General features: G+C 44.9%; 1 protein-coding gene across 3 annotated transcripts in view; it reads left to right on the top strand.

Annotated features, from left to right (window-relative positions):
* The window catches only part of RIMS4 (regulating synaptic membrane exocytosis 4), a 107210-nt gene extending 87363 nt beyond the window's left edge, over positions 1 to 19847 (top strand). The window contains exons 3-7 of one of the 3 annotated variants that reach the window (XR_012896547.1): positions 3119 to 3231; positions 3842 to 3943; positions 4218 to 4357; positions 14949 to 15664; positions 19091 to 19847. Coding sequence is in view for 1 of the 3 variants with exons in the window: in XM_075901260.1 (XP_075757375.1) it covers positions 3119 to 3231; positions 3842 to 3943; positions 4218 to 4357; positions 14949 to 15167 (574 nt within the window). In the remaining 2 variants the exon portion in view is untranslated. Of the gene's footprint in view, positions 1 to 3118; positions 3232 to 3841; positions 3944 to 4217; positions 4358 to 14948 lie in introns of all 3 variants that reach the window. The other 2 variants (XR_012896546.1, XM_075901260.1) reach the window with 2 other exon arrangements.
* Positions 19848 to 21974: the final 2127 nt, after the last annotated feature.

Raw genomic sequence — 21974 nt, 5'->3', positions numbered from 1 at the left:
CGCAGGACTGAACCTGGGGGTCCCTTCTGCAGGGCTATGGCTCACGTTCAGTATATATGTCCTGTTCCTCTGCTCCCAGAAGCACTATCTTGGGAGATATTGCCCAAAAAACAGATATTAGACAGGATCACAAAGAAAAAACAGTTTCTTGCCATTTCAACCAGAAAGGACACTGTCTCAACGACTTGATTACCTGCATCCTGCTTCAAAGACCTTTTAAGACTACACTTGAAAGAGAATCCTCTGACCTGTCATTCATGCTTAAATTCAACACTTTACACCTGAGTTTAAACAAACACATTAATTACCTTACCCATTACAAAGATAGCTTCCCCAACTATCACCTCTAATATCATTAGCTCACAGACATTTACCTTGCCCCCCTCCCCCACACTGTTCTGAAATTTGATTTGTCCTTTTCATATGTGTTCATTTTTTTTTTAAATTGTATCCTTTTGGTATATATGGTTGTGACAATTTTCTTCCACTATTTGATCTGAGGAAGTGGGTCTGGCCCACGAAAGCTCATCACCTAATAAACCATCTTGTTAGTCTTTAAAGTGCTACATAGTCCTGGTTTTTGTTTTATCTTGGGTGCGTACTGCCTCAGAGCAGGCAGACCCAGCCTCCAGCAAAGCAGTCAGGATGAGGAGCAGGGGTATAGCAGGGCTGGCTGCTGGAAGCAGACAGCAGCGAGTAGTTGCCCCTTCTCCCAGAGGATAGCATATTTCACTGGGGAGGTGCCTCTTGCAGCTGATGAATCAGTGATGCAGACTTCAGAACTGAATCCAAAATGGAGCAAAAGCATCAGCACGGTCTGCAGTTAGTGCTGATTATACATCATGCCGTGCCAGGCTTGTCTGGAAATACCACCAGGGACTATTGCGCAACCAGGAGGAAACAATTCCAGGAGACTCAGGGCCGGGGGAGAATTGACCTGGTGCAGGGGGCTCCCCCAAGCCTGTGCACCACTGAAGGCAGATTTGAAGGCGTTCTGCATTGGGCTGAATTTTGAAAGCATTCAGGGTGAGGAGTCTCAGGAGCTCAATCCCCTGCAGCCCCCGCTGTGACATTTCTAGCCAGATTTTCCAGATTTTTTTTTCCAGCACCCAGCTTGCTGAACTGTTTTTGAGTATCTGACCCTTAATCATAGAATCATAGAACTGGAAAAGACCTCAGAAGGTCGTCAAGTCTAGCCCCCTGCTCTAGGCAGGACCAATCCCAACTAAATCAACCGCACTAATGTGCAGTGCTCCTTCTGGAGCTCAGGCTGGGCTGTGATTTTTGCCCTCTGATTTCTTTGCTACCCCTAAGGGGAAATAAATATATGCAGTGGGCTGATGCGGGGCTTATAGATGGCTAATGAGAGTAGTTGCATACTATTTGCTCAGCAGCATGTGGGTCTCATGCTGCTGCTTCTTGCATCCCCCAGAGCCTCTCCCTAGCCCCTGTGGTAGTGTAAGGTAGGTGTCATTTTGCAAAAGTGACTTGTACTCATTTGAGACTGTTGAGGAACATTTGCCCCTTATTACAGATTTGGTTTCAGGGCCCAATGTTAAGAAGCTGTGAAGTGTCACTAAGCAGGTGTGTCTTCTCCCAGTGGGGATGTGACTGCAGAGGACTCTGACTTACACTTAGTGTTCATGTGTGGCAGCTTCCATGGGGAAGGGGGGGAGGTCAGAAGCAGGGCAGATCAATTGTATAAACAGACAAGGAACCTGTGGGACACAGCTCAAGCCTTGTGTACAAGAGCGTTAGGCAGATGTGTAGCTGTGCTGGCACAAGCCCCTAGTGTAAATGCAGCACACCACTGTAAACTGATGCACTGAGGCAGCTTATGCTGGTGTGTACCCCCTCCCTCCCATCTACACTGTAGGTTTGCACCCATGTAGATAAACCCCAAAGCAGATAAGGCCACAGGTGCCTTGCACATGGATTCATATTACAGGCCTGCATACCTACTAACTCAGTTGTTTTTGTTGCTGCGCTGTTTGTCCTCCCGCCCCAAGGGTTTGAGGGCACGGTCTGTAAGCAAGGCCTGTTCATCATGAGAGGCAGGATTAGTCTTAATGATCACTTCAGATCCTTTGCTGAATGAAAACTACCCTGGGGCACGTTGGATGCTGCCAGGCTGCAAAAGCATTTGCTACAGAATGCAAAATGTACTACAGGTTGAACCTCCTTTGTCCAACACCTTTGGCACCTGACCAGTCCTGAACGAGCGGATTTGCTGGACCAGGGAAGGTCCCTCTCAACATGGCCCATGCTGTCCTCCTGCCTCCAACTAGGGCTCCAGTCTAGCTCTGCTGCTCCCTATCTAGCTCCATGGCTGCTGTCCTGAGCTCCATGGCAGAGGCTGCAGCTGCAGCTACTGGCCCCCAATCTCTGCAGCTGGGGCCAGAGTTCCACGGCCAGGTCCCCGCTATCGCCTGGCCACAGGGGCCAGAACTCCCAGCTGCACTCCACACATCCCCCTGCGCCCTGGTTCCCGGTTGAGTCTCCACACCCCCTTGCTGCTCCTGTTCCACAGCCTGACCTCCCTATACCTGGGTTCTGTGGTCCAGGCACATCTGTGGTCTTGCTGGACCAGAAAGTCCCGGAGAAGGGAGGTACAACCTGTACTTCCAGCCTTGGATGGCATCCCTGTGAGTCGGCTTCTCGGTTTAGCATCCCTCACCTGTGCTCAGTCACTTTGAAACTCCCTGAAGTACTAGTGTCCTTCTTTTGTGTGTTTTTTAAAAAAAAAAGGAAGAGGAATAAGTACTAGGCAATATATTACAGGCCATCCCGGATACTGCTCAGGCTTTAGTCCTGCAAGGAAGGGGTGATGGGAAGCACTTGCGTGTGGGACAGGAGAGCTGAATTGGTCATCCTAGGTGATTAATTTATACTTAAAGAAATCCTGTAATCAGGGTTCACTGCTCTGTCACTACTATATGGGGGAAAGGGGTTTCTAGGCATCATATGCAGCTATGCTGCATGGAAATCAATGCGCTCTAGAAGGAAGAGGACTGCGTAAGAGAGCTGTTTGTTTCAGGCAGGTATTACATCATGTTAAATCAGCAGGTTGCTTTCAAGAGCTGAAATAATGATTTGCCAAAATCAATTTATTTTGCAGCTTGAATTTCAGTGGCGTCCATCTGGCATCTGCTGGGCAGTTTAGCGACTTTCTGGGGAGCATGGGCCCTGCACAGTTCGTTGGTCGTCAGACCTTGGCCACCACTTCCATGGGTAAGGAACAGAGAAGCAGTACTCTATGTACAGCTCCCACGAGCCACCCACTAGTCTAGCCACCACGCAAGCCCTAGACTCTGCTCTCCAGTAGACAAAAGGTGCTTGGCTGTTGGATTTTCTTGATGTGTCACCCTGTCCTAATTGTTGCTGTGTTAGTTGCAATGTTACCTGTCCTCCGACACACTGCAGGTACAAAAAGAAAGGTCTAGCCAAAATGAGCATCCTCTAAATGCATCCTGTGCGGTGTCACATTTCTCTGATGCACAGAGGCACACGAGCGAGCTCTCTAACGAGTTTTGTGTGGTGTGTCACAACTGCATTGTTTCCATCTGGGGAGACTGGAGGGCACTAGCTTGGGACAAGGGGAACATAACAGATCACTTTTGGAAGTGTGGGCTTGAATCTCCCTGGAATAACCCCCATCCCCGTGCTGTGCTGGAGAGTAACAGCCTGGAAGCTGTCACCTGGGGCCGGCATTTTTATTGCTGCTGTTGCCAGCACATGACATGCGGATTTTTTTAAAACCACTTTATTAACTCTCAGAATTGTTCTATAGAAGCCTTTTTGCTATCTGATTCTCTTCAATTGTTTCTGGTTTGTTATTTAGGGGATGTGGAGATTGGCTTACAGGAGCGAAATGGACAGCTAGAAGTGGATATCATTCAGGCCCGAGGACTCACCCCCAAACCTGGCTCCAAAACCCTTCCAGGTAGCGTGGTTCACCTTGTTCGAAGTGACTCAGAGCCCACAGCATCCCTTCCTCTGGGAGCACTTGAGGACAGGTAGACTATTGATTGCCCCTCGGACAGAGATTGCCTAGCCCAGCTGTGACCACCCCATGGGCTTGCTTGAAAATACAGTTGGATGAGCAAATGCTTTCCTGAAAACTTCCCTTTCCTAATATTTAAGAAGTTTTTTTTTTCCTGCCATTTCTAACACGAACCATGACAGTTCTAGTGGTGACCATACATTTTGTCTTTCAGCTGCTTACATCAAGGCTTATCTACTAGAGAACGGAGTGTGCATTGCAAAGAAGAAGACAAAAGTGGCTCGCAAGTCATTAGACCCTCTGTACAACCAGGTGTTGTTGTTTGCAGAGAGCCCACAAGGCAAAGTATTACAGGTAAGAGCACCTCTGAAGAAATAGACGCCTTCCCCTCTCTGCACTCAGCCTACACAAAAATATACAGAATCTGTTAAGGAAACAGGAGTAATTATCAATAATAGGAAATATTTATTTATAAATAAACAACTTATTGTAGCCAATGCAGTCTATTTGGGTTTGATGAGGATAGAGGAAAAATGTTATTCTCCTATTCCTAAGGGGTTTAGGCATCTAGGTCTACTGATAAAATGTCCATTTTTCTCCATTAACAGGAACTAAATATCTGCAACATTTGAATTATAGAGTTACAGCTTTTTTCATTCTCTGTTCTATACAGACTAAGAGCAGTCTTCGGCTGTCTATACTGCACCCGTTTTTCACAAGAAATATGCAAATGATGCTAAGCACAGAATATTGCTGAGCCTCATTTGCATAATTAATGAGCATCCGCTTTTTGTGCTAAAACCCCCTCTTGTGCAAGAGCCGTTCTTCCGCATTTTTTCCCTACTCCCAACCTTTCTCCCGAGTTTTAGGGGACAGAAAATGTTTTGTATTGTTAATTCACTTCCAGATGCTTGACACACAATAAATCCTGGCTATTGATGTAATTGATCTTAAAGTTTCTATCACTTATCTACACTGAAGGGTGGAATATTGGTAACAGATCATATCCCTCATGCATGTTTATACAGCCTGATAAGCTCCCTATCAGTCTGTAGTAGCTTTCTCTGAACTCATGTTGCAGCTAATTCAATTGCATATGCAGCTATCTGCTTTTTAACAGGCTCATCCTAAGTCATATTTCTTCTAAACCTCTAATTTTGTCTATTTGTCCATTGTATTTATCACCATGGTATCTCTGTACCAAACAACTCTATGTAGCATTCCTTGTATCCAAGAGAGGTGGTCTCTCTGCCCCCCTACAATGCTAGGTTTCCCTGCTTCCCATTCTCCCTTGGCTCCTTATCTCTTTCTCCCTACTTCTCTCATTTTCTTACTCTTATTTCCTATCGTCCCAGCCATTGAAGTCCCATGTGTCATTACTGGGAAAATGTGTTAGCAAAAACGTGGGGCTTCCAGTTTGCTAGGAATAGGATTGGGTCTGGCTCAGCCTGTTTTCCTATAGTAAGGAGTTCCCCAGCTGGGAACCTGCTATCAAGAATACTCTGCCCTTTGGGCTCCAGAATCGCTCCATGACCTTCCCCATCGCTCCTCTGGGATGCAGCCCAGAGGTGGCTCGGATGTTGGTCAAACAGTCATTCAGGTAGCCAGACCCACACCCAGGAAGTTTTGTAAATTATAAGGAATTTGAACTCCGTTTAGAAAGGCGGGGGAGCTACTGGAAGTAGAATGCAAACCTGTCGGTTGCGCTACCATCAGCCTTTGTTCTTTGGAAGTGCATTGCTGCCTGCTTTCCAAGGGGTAGCTTCTGTGGGGCTTTCACATTCACCCCAAGTGGCGTGAGCTGCAGCAGTTCACCCTGGAGTTGCTGGAATCTGTATGAGACCAGTGGCTAGGACCTAGATTGAGAAGAAAGGGTCACGTTCTCCTTGGAGGGTGTCCATGTCACTGTCGCAATGAGACGTGATGAGTCCAGCATACCCCCGTACAGTGCAAGATCCTGATTATTGTAGGCTGCATGTTCTCAGTTCCTCTTCAAATTTTAATGTTTAAAAAAACCAACCTGCAACCACCACATGCCCACGAGAGATTCATGGCAATAGAGCACCAGCTGCTTCTGTGGAAAACCTATTCAGGAAGTATCTTAAGTCTTGGCAGTCAGTAATTCTCGATCAGTGGTTGTGCAGGACACACCTCTGCACATGTCACTTAGCAAGCTTATGTCCTGGCCCCAGTCATCACTGCTGACTGGAGCAGTGAAAACTGTTTGCAAACAAGAAGTAACTAAACAAAAGTAACAGCACGATGCCCTCTGAGAAGGTTCACTTACAGCAGTGTTATCTGGGGAGTAACCAAGGAAGCTGGCTCTTAGCAGGAGATCAGTACTCTGAGCTAGTGGGATCCTTGGACATAACTCAATGGTTCAGCTATTCCCAAGCTAAGCCACTTGAATTACGTAATTTAAAAAAAAATCAACAATTTAATGTCTCGTAGCTTATGCAAAGAGAATAAAAACAGGGGCTGAATTCTCTGCTGATTTATACCCCAACCTCTGACTTCTGTGTCTAGTTCTCCTGAATTCAAGCTCTTTGGATAATAAACTGACTTAATTTGGCATGTGTCTTCTCCCTTCCCCATTACTGATACCTTACAGGTGAGGCAGCAGCTCTGCCCTGAGAGAGCTGCGATGTTCTGCTAATACAGAGACTATATGGGAGGAAGTTGGAAGCTGCTAGGGATTAGCCAGACGTCACCATTCTTCATCCTCATCATCATCACACTCATCCTCCCCTGCAGAGCGAACGCCTCACTCTGAGGTCTCTGATCAACTCTGTCTTCATGCAAACAAGACTATTTTGATTGTGCACAAGCCTCCTGTTTGTTTGTTTGTTTGTTTTGTGTTTGACTGCTGATGGCTCTTGCTGCACCTGTTGGCCTGTCCATTGTGTCGTAAGTGTGATTTCACTTTCACCATTGCCTGTGTCTGTCAGCCCTTTGCATTAGATCTTCCTTGATCTCTGAGGCTTTCTTCCCTGTGTGTTCCCCTTCCTCTTCATGAAACTCCAAGCATGCATTTTGTGTTGCAGAGCTGGCTTGCTAATCTGTAGCTTCTGGCCTGTTCTCCGGGTGAGTAACCATGTGTCAGCACCATATGTTAAGTTTCACGAGACCTGGATGCAAAAGCAAATATGGAGTTTGCTGTTGGTGTTGCTACTTAATCCTCTGACAACTAGTGTCCAGTCATGATTTTCCAGTTTAGTGGCCCAATTTCTGCCCCCTTCAGCAGGTCTCTTCTGTGACATTCAGTCTGTTCAATTGCCATTGGAAAGCTTGAGTAACAGATAATTTAAATATTAATATAAGTATACTGCCCCCTGAATTAGTGGCATGAACATCCCTACAGGGAAGGGGTAGGCAATAATTTTTGATGGGAGGGGGACACACTAAGACTTTGGTAAGTGGTCAAGGGCTGCACTTTTCTGTGGAGGAGCTGTGGGGTCTAGGATGGAGGTTGGGTGCAGAAGGGAGCTCGGGAATAGGGCAGTGGGGAGCAGGAGATGGTGTGGGGTCTGGGAGGGAGTTTGGGTGAAGGAGGGGCTGTGATCTGGGGTAGGGGATATGGGTGCAGGAGAAGAATCTGGTCTGCAGAAAGGATTTTGGAGAGGGTGGAGAGCCTGGGGGGGTTGTGAACTCAGGCAGGTGGGAGGAGGGTACCGGGGGGTTGGGGTGCAGGGTCCAGGAGGGGGTAGAAGGATTCTGGCCTGGGGGAGGGGTTTAGAGGAGTACAGGGTATGGTAAGGAGTTTTGGTGGAGGGACAGGCTGGGATACTAGAGGCAGGCTCTGGCTGGGAGGTGGCACTTAGCTCTTAAACAGCTCCTGGCCAGCAGCACGCTCAGGCAGGCTTCCCTGCGGGCCAGCAGCCCCAGATCACTGGCTGGCTGTGCATGTGGTTCTCTGCGCTAACGGGAGGAAGGGAGAGGCTTCATGTACTGACCTTGCCTCCAGCAAAATCTCTCAGCTCTATTGGTCAGAAATTGGCCAATGGGAGCTGAGAAATTATGCTGCACTGCCCCCATCCCCAACAAAATCTTTCAGCTCCCATTGGCCAGATTCCAGTGACTAGGAACTGAGAGATTTTGCTGGGGGGCAGTGTGCTGAAGGCTCTCCTTTCTCCCCACAGCACAGAGAGCAACACGGAGCAATCAGCCGCTTTTATCTGCATTGCTCCCTGCTGCAGGAGCAGACGTGGGCTGGATCAAAAGTTTTGGAAGGCCTGATCCAGCTGGTGGGCTGTATCTTTCCTGCCCTTTCTATAGGGGATGCTTGCACATGAGACTTCTAATGGAGCTTACGAAGTACCTTGAATGTTTGTATTATTAGAATTGTCACTTTTCCCTTTATCTGTCACCCTTACTTGCATTGTGTTGTATTTTAAATGCTACTGATTCCTATCAGACTAATCATGATACTGCTCAATGTGAATACATATATCAGAATCCCTTACTTCTGCACATCCAAAAGCATCTAAAATCACTCGCCTTCTCCCCACCCTTCCCTGCCTCAGTCTTCCATTCCAAAGGAGGCTTAAATGACTTAAATAGTTTGAAGGAGAAATGAGCATCTGGTTTCCTTCATGTGTCATGCTTCAGGCTAATGCAAAACTAAAAGAAAAATGACATATATAGGGCCAGATTGTTCCTCTAGATCCATGCTTGATTTGCAGACCACCTGTCTCTTCTCATGGTTACTAAGGGGATTTAATTGAGCGCTGGCTGAAAGATTCATGTCTAAGAACAGACAATTTAAAAAAAAATATTGAATTTGAGAGTCTTGGTAACGGGATTGTGCAGATCAGCTGGCAGAATCAGGGCCTAACCAGACACGGGTAAGAGAGGAGTAACTGGTATCCTCATTTTACAGATGGGGTAATGAGTCAGACAGAGACCTGATGTCCCTGTCCAATGTTGCAGGGTTTGTTGCAAATTCTGAAGAATATTTAAATCCAAGACAAAATACACACAAACGTATGTGTGCATGTGATGGGTTGGGTCACAGATCAGCATGCTGGTCTTGCCACTGAGCCTGCCTGTCTGCTCTGTGTGGTGCCCCATCTTCCTGTTCTGAGCCAGAACCGCTCTGGTCTCCCCCAGCAAAGACATAGAGTTGAGATAACAGCCCACAACAGAGCGGTACAGAGAACAACTCGTCTCTGGGAGGGTTCGGTCACGGGCTTGTCAGTAACCAGGAGCACAGCCTTAATGGGACCAAACCCCCAAATAAATCTCTTACTCTCTATAAAAGTTTTACCTCGAGAGATCTCATAAGTTGACTTCCTTTTCAGTGATAGAATGAAATGCACAGCTGTTTCCATACTGTTCCCTCCCCTGGTGACAACTATTTACACTGGGTTTGATAATAAACAAAAGTGATTTTTATAAAGAACAAAAAGTGGGATTTAAGTGGCTGAAAGTGATGATTGAAAGATCAAAATAAGTTACTAAGATGGCATGTTGCGTTTATGTTAACTAAGCCAAATACACTAAGAGAAGAAAATTGTTACAAATTATAATTGTTCACCCTAGATCTTATTTCAGGTAAAATTCTTTGGGCTAGAGCTGATCTTTCTCCTGAGTCTAATGGCTTCTCCCTTTGTTAGTTATTCTCTTTCCAGTTCCTTTCATGTGGTGGGGAGCAATGTGTGAAACCAGCTGAAGACAATTGTTTGCTTATCATCCCATAAATAGGATTTCCCTAGGGCGGGAACTCTTTGTTCAAGTCCCCTCCCCCCCCAAAAAAAGAAGGGTACAAAATTCGAGGTGGACTCCAGCCCTGGGTGGCATGGTCACCTCTTGCATGATCTAAAAATCAAAAAGGTATAAAAAGCAGAAACTAGGTCAAATTACAAAGGATGAATACAAGCAAACAACACAGGATGCGGGGCAAGATAAGAAAGGCAAAGGCACAAAAAGCTCCGTCTAGCTAGAGACATAAAGGCTAACAAGAAAATGTTCTGTAAATGTATTAGAAGCAAGAGTAAGGCCAATGACAGGGCAGGCCCATCCCTCAGTGAAGAGGGAGAAACAACAGGAAACTTGGAAATGGCAGAGGTGCTTAATGATTCCTTTGTTACAGTCTTCACCGAGAAGTTTGATGAAGGGGTGCCTGAAATATAGGGTTGCCACATGTCCAGTATTCAATCGGACAGTCTTGTTTTTGGGCCCTCTGGCCGGTAAAAAAATCCAGAAAATACCGGACATGTGCAATATCTGGTATTTTCTGGTTTTTCGGCGGGGTGCCCAACGGAAGCCTGGCGGGGGCTGGGAAGTGGGCGTGATTGGTGGTGAGAGCCTCTGGTTGCGTCTGACGTAGGAGGAGGAGAAGCCCTGTCTGTGTTCCTGAGCGCTGTTCAGCGCGTTGTGGAGCCAGTAGCCAGATTTGCTCCTGCTTGCTGGGACCATGCACGGGACAGACAGCGCCCTGGGATCTGCATGTGCCCTGGTCAGTCCCGCTCCCTGCTGGCTGATTCTCTCCCCTCCCCCGTTCAGCCCCACTCCCCCTGACCCCTCTCAGCCAGCCCTGCTTCCTGCAGGCCGGTTCTCCTTCTCCCGATCTCCCCTGGCCAGCCCCACTGCCCCGACACCTCCCCTCCTTCTCCCCCCTCCCCCGCTGCTAGTCTTGCTTCCCATCTCTTCCCTTCTCCCCCTCCTCCACCTAGCCCCGCTCCCCTCCCGGCTGATCCCTCTCTCCTCTCCTCCCCTCTCCTCCCCCCACCTCCCCCAATCAAGTGTGTCCTGTATTTTTTCTGAAGCTACCTGGTAACCCTACTAAAATAGTGAATATTAGTGGAAACAGTGTAGGTTTAGAAGTTTTAAAAAAAAATCACTTAGAAAAGTTAAATGTCTTCAAGTCACCAGGGCCTGATGAAATGCATACTAGAGTAATCAAGGAACTGATAGAGGAGGTATCTGAGTCTTTAGCTATCATCTTTGAAAAATCATGGAAGACTGGAGAGATTCCAGAAGTCTGGAAAAGAGCAAATCTAGTGCCCATCTATAAAAAAGGGAAATAAGAACAACTGAGGAAACTACAGACCAGTCAGTTTAACTTCTGTGCCAGGAAAGATAATGGAGCAGGTAATTAAGGAATCCATCTGGAAGAAAATAAGGTGATAAGTAACAGACAGCATGGATTTGTAAAGAACAGATCATGTCAAACCAATCTGATATCTTTCTTTGATAGGATAACAAGTCTTGTGCATAAGAGAGAAGCGGTGGATATGATATACCTAGACTTTAGTAAAGTATTTGATATGGTCTCGCATTACCTTTCTATCAATAAACTAGGGAAACACAACCTATATGGGGTTACAATATGGTGGGTAAATAACTGGCTGGATAACCGTTCTCAGAGTAGTTAATAACGGTTCACAATCCTGCTGGAAGGGCATAACAAGCAGGGTCCTGGTAAGGGTCTGTTCTGGGACTGGTTCTGTTCAATATCTTCATCAGTGGTTAGGTATTGGCATAGAGAGTACACTTACTAAGGTTGCAGATGATACCAAGCTGGGAGGGGTTGCAAGTGCTTTGGAGGATAGGTTCATAATTCAAAATGATCTGGACAAAGTGAAGAAATGGTCTGAAGTAAATAGGATGAAGTTTAATAAGGACAAATGCAAAGTACTCTGCTTAGGAAGGAACAATCCATTTCACACATACAGAATGGGAAGTGACTGTCTAGGAAGGAGTACTGCAGAAAGGGATCTGGGGTCATAGTAGGCCATGAGCTAAACAAGTCAACAGCAGGCCTGGGCAATATACGTCCTGCAGGCCAGATGTGGCCCGCCAAGCCACTAGATTTGGCCCATGGAGGCAGCAGGGAGCCCCAGGCAGGTTCCCCTGCAGCACTGCATGCTGTACAGATACATGGCTGCCAGGCTTCATTTCTGTTTCAAAACTGGAGTGGGGAGGGGGGCAAGCTTCAGGAGCTGCCCCCAGCAGAATCCCATTGGCCAGTTTCTAGCCAGAAACCAGCCAGTGAGAGCTGCTTGTTTGAATAACAGGCAGCCAAGAAGAACCATGCCCCCTCTCCTCGGTTCAGTTATTCACTGAAGCACATGGCCAAGCAAGGAGGCAGGATGGCTGGCTGGGAAAAGTTTTTAAGCTCTGCTAGCTTTAGCTCTGCAGGCTGTCAGGCTGGTTTGGCTGCTGGCTGGTAAGTCTCCTGGCCACAGCCTGCCTCTGGCACCTCAACCCCTCCCTGCCCCAACCCTCTCCCCCTCCCCCACTCAGCATACCCAAACCATCTGTCTCCCTCTTGGCACCCCAATCTCCTGCCCCAGATCATAGTCCCCGTCTATCCTAGGTCACATCCCAAACACCTGCACTCTAGTCCCCTGCCCTAGGTCACAACTGCCTGCTTCACCCAAACTCCCTCCCAGACTCCAGTCTCCCTCTTGTACTCCAAACTCTTACCCCAAGCTCCCGTTTGCATCCAGCCTCTATCCCAGACCCCACATCTCCTCCACTAATATCATGAAACAGTGCGGCCCTTGACCACTTTCCAGACTCTTGGAGTGGCCCTCCCCTCTAAATTATTGCCCACCCCTGGTCAGGAGTGTGACACTGTTGCAAAAAAAAAAAAAAAAAAAAAAAAAGCAAACATGATTCTGGGACGCATTACCAGGAGTGTTGTGAGCAAGACATAAGTCATTCTTCCGCCCTACTCTGCACTGATTAGGTTTGTCTACACTAGCGCGTTCTTGTGCAAAAATGGCCACTCTTGCGCAAAAACATGCCACCTGTCTACACTGGCTGCGCGTTCTTGTGCAAGTAAACTGATTGTCTTGTAGAAAATCAGGGCTTCTTGCGTGAGAACTCTGACTTTCCCTCTCAGGAAGAAGCCCTCTTGCACAAGAGCTCTTCCAGAAGAGGCCAGTGTAGACAGGAAACATGAATTTCTTGTGCAAGAAGCCCCTATGGTTAAAATGGCCATCAGCGCTTTCTTGCGCAAGAGAGCGTCTGCACTGCCATGGATGCTCTTGTGCAAAAGCACATGCCAGTGTAGATGCACTCTTGTGGAAGACTTTTTGCACAAGAACTCTTCCGCAAAAGAGTTCTTAGGCAAGAAACTGCCAGTGTAGACGTAGCGTTGGAGTATCATGTCCAGTTATGGGCACCACATTTCAAGAAAGATGTGGAGAAATCGGAGGAAGGCCAGAGAAGAGCAACTAACATGATTAAAGTTCTAGAAATCATGAGCAATGAGGGAAGGCTGAAGGAATTGTGCTTGATTAGTTTGGAAAAGAGAAGACTGAGAGGGGACATAATAGCAGTTTTCAGGTATCTAAAAGGGTGTCACGAGGAGGGAGGAAAATTGTTCTCCTTGGCCTCTGATAGGACAAGAAGCAATGGGCTTAAAGTGCAGCAATGGAGGTTTAGGTTGGACATTAGGACAAACTTCCTAACAGGGTGGTTAAACATTGGAATAAATTGCCTAGAGAAGTTGTGGAATCTCATCTCTGGAGATATTTACGAGCAGGTTAGACTAGGGATGTTAAGGACTAGTCGCTCCCCCTCCACTTGCTGCCTCTATCAAAGCGGCAGTGCTACAGGAAGCCCAGGCTCTGCGTGGCGCTGCCCCTTTGAAACGCCACGGTGGCATTTCAAAGGGGCAGCACTGCATGGAGCCTGGGTTCAGCTGGGATTCCGTGTGGCATTGAGCTTGGGATCAGCTGTGCGGCACTGCCCCTTTGAAACGCTGTGGTGGAATTTCAAAGCTGCAGCGCTGTGTGGAGTCAGCCCTATTGACTAATCGAATAGTCAATGCAAAAATGCATCGTATGTTCAATTAGTGAAATACATGCTACTTAATATCCTTAGGCTAGACAGACATCTATCAGGGATGATCTAGACAGTGCTTGGTCCTGCCGTGAGGGCAGGGGACTGCACTTGATCTCTTCTAGAATGGGAAGACTTGTATTCTATGATTCTATATCTTTGTAGGACTAACCACAGTCCAGGCTTACAGGAGAATCAAGACTCTTCATACATCATTGCCTTGAGGCCATTAGGTTCCTTAAGGACCATTAATAACTTTTACTAGAAGACCTAGATTAATAAACAGATTTACACTTTGTATTTCTAACTTCACATACAAGAAAGATACATGCACACAAATAGAATGTACACCGAGGAACAGACAGGATTGCTGGGCCCCTGGGGAATGGGAGGGGGGCCTGGCTCTGCGCTCTTGGAAGGGGTGGGGCCTCGGGCAGGACTGGGCAACCAGCCCTCAGTGCTGCCCAGATGATGCAATGACCCCCCCACACCGATCCCCAGAGCCAGCCAGAGTGTGCGGCATGGGGCTTCGGAACGTGCAGCTCAGTGATCCAGCAGCAATTAAGGGCCCAGGTTGCTACTGCACTAGTGGCAGCTGGGAGCCACAGGCCCTTTAGAATCACTGTGGCCCAAGTCAGTTGCCTTCTTTCCCCCATTGGTGGGCCTGAATATACACATGTAGCAGATTGCAAGCTCTTGAACAATAGGTTACTTGCCCTGTTTTGCATAAAGTATGTTTGAGTTATGCAAATTCATATTAAACCCATTTCCCTAAAAAATATGGGGCCCAGCGTCACAGCGCGTGCACTTTTTTTTCCTGGGAAAAATATTCTTTGTAATATTAAGCTTTGCAAAATTGAGTATGGGGCCTAACAGAAGCCTGCAATCATTTTGTAGCACATACCCAACACTATAGGAAAAGTCTCCCCTTATTTTGAATTCGGGGGGGAGGGGAGCTTGGGGATTTTGGACAGTATTTTCCATTATGTAAAAATTGGATGCCTGATCCATAAGCCCCTATAAATCCCAGGGAGTCTTTGCAGTTACTCAGATGGGCTTGGGATCTGATTCAGTGTTTCAAAACTAAGGTATGAATTGCCTGCTGCTCTTTACTTGAAAGCTAACTATGATCCCCCTTTTCATTTCCAAGGTGATAGTCTGGGGGAACTATGGACGTATGGAGCGCAAATACTTCATGGGAGTTGCCAGGGTCCTCTTGGAAGAACTGGATTTGTCAACGTTAGCAATTGGTTGGTACAAGCTTTTCCCTACCTCCTCGATGGTAGATCCTACTACAGGTCCACTCCTGCGCCAATCTTCACAGCTTTCTTTGGAGAGCACAGTGGGACCCTGCTGTGACAGGTCTTAATGAGCAAGGAAGAGGGGAACTGCTTCTGTTTTTTAAACACGCTGTCAAGGTTTTATTTGCTGGAACTCTGACCTCAAGTGCATTGCATGTTCAGTCAGTTCTTGAGGAGCTGGAAGAGTGACCTTAGACAGAAGACAAGAGGGAAGGCTGTATGCTCTCTCCATCCAAGTAGCAGGTGCCATGGGGCATGAGTCCTAGTTGTGAAATTATACATGCACCTTTTGTTTCACTTCTCTGGCTTTCATTCATGCACCCTTGTTTCAGATCCGTATTAACCCTCAGAAGTTGCAGCATTTCTTTTCTTGAGCGGGGAAGATATTTTTCTTAGCTTTGTTTTAGAAATTCATACAACACAAATTATTTTGGCAAGACCTGAAAGACTGGAAAGCAGATGTCTAATCTGAAAGGAGCAGGAATGGACCATTTCATGGGAGTTCTGGGTTTTTTTTTTTTGTAAGATCTATCTCCTTAAAAAAAATCTTAAGGGAACTGCAACGGTGAGTCTTTAGAAAAAAATTCCACATCAAAGAATCGTGTTAGCCGTAAAATGATCGTTGCCATGGTTTTAAACTGTGCCAAATTACCAGCAAGTGTCTTTATTACAGTACTTGGCTAACATGGCTGCTGAAACATATTTGGTGGGAATACAAGTGGAGTGCACTTCAATTAGACTGGACAGTTCTAATGGAAGAGGCTAGCTAACTAATTAGCAGCAATTCTGGTCACTGGAAATGTGAGTCAGAGACATGCTGTTTGAGATGTGATTTACTAGCACATTGTCAGATACAACCTTCCATAGTTTACAATGCCCCTCAGTTGTTGCCACTCATTTCTCCATCATGGTGGTTTCTAGCTTCTGCACTCTGGTTTTTTTTTCTTTGTGGGTACATATTTTGTGAAGTGCCACCTTCCTCTGCTGAAATAATACCATCATCTTCTGCTACAGGACAGGAGATACTTGACAGGGCAAAACCTCAGTTTGCCACCTAAGAAGGGGTGCCAATGAGCACATACCTCTTCTCACTTGAAAAAAAAAATTGTGTTGCTGAAGGCAATCCCATTCACCCATAGGTGTTGTCAAGTAAACCAAAAGAGGAAGGATGTTTTCCCCCAAAGGACTGGCACAGGAGGGGGATTGGGGAAATCTAGCAGACATAGTAGTCACAGCATGTCTATTTGATTTAAGAACAATAAAAAGGAACATCAGATGTTAACCATAGAGACAATCCTGTAGGTTCATGTACTAAAGAGAGTGCTGTACGTTCTATGAACTGCTAAGCAGAGAGCAACTTTCTCCAACAGTTATATGTGCTAGATTAGTGGGGGTCTTTCTCTGTGTATTAGATCATTCAAGTGATTCAATAAAGTTATGTTTGGATATACTCCCCCCCCCCCCCCCAAAAAAAAAAATATGGAGCAATTTTAGAAGTCTGGAGTATCTCAAAGTTCATGGTAGTTAAGCCTTTTCTACTAGGGGTTTATCTCATAATTTTTAATGAAGACTTGACTGCTGTCTCAAAGTGGCTTGCTATTTTAGGTACAAGGGAGTATTTTGTTCTGTGACTTAAGAACCTGGAGTCCCATGTAATATTTAGGAGCCAATAGATTCCTGACCTGCCACTGCAACAACACACTGACAGTTTCTCCATGCAGGCCACAAATAAGTAAGAATAAAGCATGAAGTTGTATAAGATGGAGAATGTAGCTGTTTAGGGTTATAGCTTAGCTGAGGCATTTTAAGTGATTCTGAAATAATTACAGAATAGTAGCAAAAATAATGTACCCAACAATGTACTTTGTAAAAGTTGATGTAATATTTGAGAGAGGGAGAGTCTATAAACCTGAGAATGTTAAGAGTTTTAAGGTGGCAAAAGCGTCAACATTTCAGCCTGATCTCTTAATTTCCTTGGACAAATAAGTCTCTAGCCTCAGTCTAACTTTTTTTTTCCTAACTGTATTAGGCAATTTCTATATATTAGCTTAAGAAAGTTTGTTGCATGCTGGTCAAACAGTGTTGTGGCTCTTTTTAAAAAAAAGCACATTTACTGTAATTCAACTCAACACTTTTTCCTCTTGATATGTAGTAAGTCCTAGGCAATATTGTATAATGTGTATGAACTAGATTAGATTAGATAGATTTAGTGGTTTGTAGCACTGGATCTTTTAATAACTATGTCTTTAAAAGGACTATGGGAATATAGATACATTCCAAACTTGATAACTGAATGACAGGGGTTTTATCTTCAGTTACTTTGAAAATTTTATATGGGTATTTTGTTTGGATACTAGCTACCTGTATAACTAGTTATTAACACTTTACCTGTGTCCAGTAAGAGGTATGCAACTTTCCCCCAAATCTTTTTAACTGGGTGTGAGAGGAATAAATATGCCAAAAAGTATCCCAAGAAATCTCCTTTTGGGACTGGCAGTTGGACAGCTCTGTTCCTCCATGAATAGCGAAATCCACATTTTGTGGTTGCACCTCCTTCAACTCTGCAAGCTCAAATGTGATTAGTTAAATATAGGACTATTCGAGGCTATGGATCGTCTTGTTTATGTTTTTAATCACATTAGAAGGTCACTGTCAGATTAAAACTCCTATTTTTAAAAATATATATTTTTCTCTTCTGTGTTAATAAAATAACACTAGAAATTGCTGTAATTGAAAGTTATTCTATTTTATGCTGTCTTGCTTATCTGCATTTCTCACATCTTGAATAGTGATAATAGACTAGCTAGTTTCACTTAGTTTGTCGTGCACTAGGGAAATGCTACAGTGTCTGGGTTTCAAACACTCAAGAACTGTGTTTACAGGCAAATAAAAATGTTTTCCCCACTGGGATAGTGGGATTAAAATAAAACAAACCACAGAAACACTTCTAATGGTTCACAATCAAAGAGCTTTAGGCTAGGAGGATCATTATGAGCTTTCTAGCACAACCTCCTTCATGCCTCAGGTGGGAGAATTTCAGCCAATACTTCCTGCATTGAGCTCAATAATGTGTGTCGATAAAGTAGAGAAAAATCTTTTAGTTAGATATGCTGTCTTGATTTAAGGACTCCAAGTGATAGTGCTCCACAAGGTCTTAAGCTTGGAAAGTGATAGTGCTCCACAAGGTCTTAAGCTTGGAAAAACTGACTTTTGCAAAACCAAACTTTTTTGGTCAGATTTGATCTGCCATTGTCTGTGTAAGATAATGTGATATGGTAGCTCTAACTTCTGCCTCTGGCACATCAAATCTGTAAAAGTAGCAGTTTACTAGAATGAGCATTTGAAACCTGAATAAAGGTCCATTACTCGTAAAAGAGTCTTAAGTTTAAGTGTTAGTTATGTTTTTTCTCTGTGAGCAAACCTAAGGCAGGGATGGGCAACTTGCATCCCATCAGGGTTCTGTGTGTAGCCCGCAAGATGCTTTATTTACTACTGCCCACGTGCAGGGTTGCTAATTTCCGCTGGCTTCTGTCCGCATAGTGTTTTCCTTACCAGTACTACTCAAGTGACATGCACATAAAACAAGGGCACATGAAGTGAGGTGAATGCTGATTGTACACGGTATTGATTGTGAGAGCTGCATGTTCTCGCTGCATCCAATCAAAGCATTGCTGCGGTTCAGTTGACACACCCGAAAATTCTAGGCATGCAGCACAGTTAAGCAAACCCGCCCTATTCTGGGAGACTGTCTTGGTTATGACAGTCTTTTGGCTCACTGAGATGGAGGGCCGCTCGTGCAGCCCGCTCACTAGCCTAAGTTAACCATCCCTGGCATAAGAGTGGGTGAAGGGACAAATCATTGCATGCTCAGCAGAGGGCTAATTCTCCATTTCTTGCATACCTAAAGCTGTTCTTGATGTTCATGGGAGGTTCAATTGCAAAAGGAATCCTTAGATGTCACTTTTTTGTCATCTATCTTTTTGCTTTTAAGGAGGTGGCGATGGCTATATCATTAAGAGCAAAATTACCTTTTCCTGATGGGAAGTCCATGAACAAGGAGAGCAGAATTTTGGAACCGAGACTTGTACAGATTTCCCCTGTTTGCAGTGTGAACATGCTGAAGATGCAACAATATGATCAGTCCTGGCTTCTTCAGGCCAAAGTGTGATTTCTCCTCCCCCCCCCCCCCCCCGCCAATCTCCTGGCATTGCTTTCTCCTTGCCCTGACCCAACTAGCATGATGTAGAGATAAAATAAGGCATGGATTATGTATTTGAATCCATGGATCCAGATTCTAGTACCTCAATGGATTCAAGTATAAGAGTTTGTCTATGTGGATCCAGTTGTAGGATGAGGGCTAAGCAGACTTTGGGCTGGCTGTCCAATCTACGCATCCCAACTTCTTGGCAAAGGATTTTTGAAGGAAAATCACAATTCTTTGTTTGAATGATATTTCATGTTCTTAATTATGGATCATTTATCAAAGTACTGATTAGAAATTGTAGGTTTTTCTGGAGTCAGAATGTCACAAGTTCTTATATAGGATCTATTTATCATGTTGAAGCAGTTAGCAGGCTCTCAACTGAAGCATGATTGGTAATGTATGAACAATGACAACTTTTTATGAAATTAATTTTGTTAGTTTATTACACACTGTTACTAATATTTTAAAACAGGAGAAATATTTTTCTTTAAAGACAAAATGATGTATGATTTCTAACAGAGGACATAATTTAGCATTTTCAAAAATGTTTTGTGCTGTTGGTATGACGTTTACTCATTCTCTTGATTCATATGTTCCATGTTATATTTTATCAACTTTTTTTTTAAAAAATGTAAATTATTACCAGGAAAGAATCTTAGAGAACATTCTGTAAACTGATCATTAAATTGTTAGAAATATTTGTTACTGTTCAAAGTCTCTGCTATTATCCAGGCTTTCGTTGAAGTTGATGTTGTATTTTCCAAGATGGAAACTATTTAACTAGTTTTGTCACAATCCTGTATAAAATTTTTTTATAAAGAGTCTAAATAGGCTAACAAGCAATAATATATTCCATTTTATGTGCACAGAGTGTGACTTGCAGGCTGTAGTACATATTGTTGATAACAGTAGATAACTGTCTTCGTTATTAATTACATCACTTCTGAAAAGATCCATATTAATTTATTAATCCATATGGTTAATAAAAATGAAGATTGGCCTATTGCCATGTGAGAATTTTGTTACAACATAGACTCTGGGTAAACAAATTTCCTCATGGACAAAAGGTCTTTGAAGAATGGAACACAAGCTGTAGGTGACTTCATAATACAGGTTTTAAAACTGTATAAACTTAATGTTTCAGTTTCCCTGATTTTTTTTTTTGACTATTTAGCATTTGTAACTGGATGAGAATGTTTTGCCACTGCAATCCCGATAGCTGCAGAGCTTTTTCATTCTGGGGTTATGCTAACTCTGCCCTCTAGCGGCCTGTATCATTGAAGATACCACAGGCAAATTTTAAGGGACATTTTTCAGTAGCATACAGAGTTGTTGATTGAAAGTTTCATGCTTTGCTTGTGTTGTCCCTTTAGTTTATGGTATTTGTCCTTTTCGTTAATAATGCCCTTCAAGGTGGAGAGAAAAATGCACCTTTGTAAAGTATAGCATGGGCTAATATATACATTAGTGACAGAATAGTTCAGGGGTGGGCAAAACCTTCTGTGGGCCAGATCCAGCCTGCCTAGGGCTTTGATCTGGCCCATGATGTAGTTCCAGGCCTCGCCCCCTCGTGCGTTGTCTGGGAGCCAGAGATGCGCAAGCCCTTTCAACTGCTTCTATTTAACGGGCTCACACTTGCTGGGCAGCTGTGCTGCCTGGCAGATGCCCAGCAGGCGCAAGCCCTTTAAATCAGTGTTTCTTAAACTTTTTGAGACCAAGGAACACCAAACAATATTTCTTTAATGGGGAACATCAAGCATTTTTTGTTGAGCCCCCCCCCCCCCAAAGTCGGGGGGGAAAAAAGGGTTGGGGGGGGGAAGTTGAGCAAAAAAGTCACCTGCCCCTTTAAGGGTGGGCATTTTGAATTCTGTTCTCCGCGTCACACCTGACTACCTCATGGCACATTGGTGTGCCATGGAACAGTTTAGTAAACACTGCTTTAAATAGAATCAACTGAAAGGGCTTGTGGTTCTCGGTCCTACTGGCCCGTTGCCTGGGAGCTGCCTAGGAGGCATGAGCCCGTTTAACTGCTTCTATTCAAAGGGATTGGGCCTGACAGGTGGCTGGCAGACAACAAATTAGCAGAGGGGCCAGGAGCTGCCAGCCATGTTACGTGACTTCTAAGCTTCCACCCCAGACAACTCGGGGAAGAGGCTAGCCCCTGCACCCTCCCATCTGCTCCAGGTCCCTTCCATTGCCCGGAAGCTGGGAGCAGGGATTCCAGGCCAACCAAACCTTCTGGTAGGGTAGCTCTCAACCCAAGGTCCCGCCCCTTACATCTGAGGCCCCACCACTTCCACGTTGGCCTGCGGCCACTCTCCAAAATTTGTGAAGTGGCCTGGCCTCCCTTCAAAAATTATTGCCCACCCCTGGAATAGTCTGCTCAGGCCCCAGAAAGTGAAATAATGCTAGGTTCACGTAACAACTTTCCAAATTGTATTGAACACGCTATATTAGCATTTAAGAATGTTTTAACTTTAAATTCAAGATATAATTCATCCAAAAAATTAGATCTCAAAAAAGAAAGAAAGCTCAATACATGTAGATTTTGCAGGCCATTGGGGATGTTATGAAAAAATCCCCACATTGATTTAAAAATCACCAAGCTGCTGCCGAGGTCGATTCTACCAGGTTCTACACTAATACTCGGGACTCCAACGAGACTAGTGGA

The sequence above is a fragment of the Pelodiscus sinensis genome, chromosome 18 (assembly GCF_049634645.1).
Source record: "Pelodiscus sinensis isolate JC-2024 chromosome 18, ASM4963464v1, whole genome shotgun sequence".
Classification (NCBI taxonomy): Eukaryota; Metazoa; Chordata; order Testudines; family Trionychidae; genus Pelodiscus; species Pelodiscus sinensis.
Note: the sequence above shows the minus strand (reverse complement) of the source record. Positions and strands in the feature narration are given on the sequence as shown.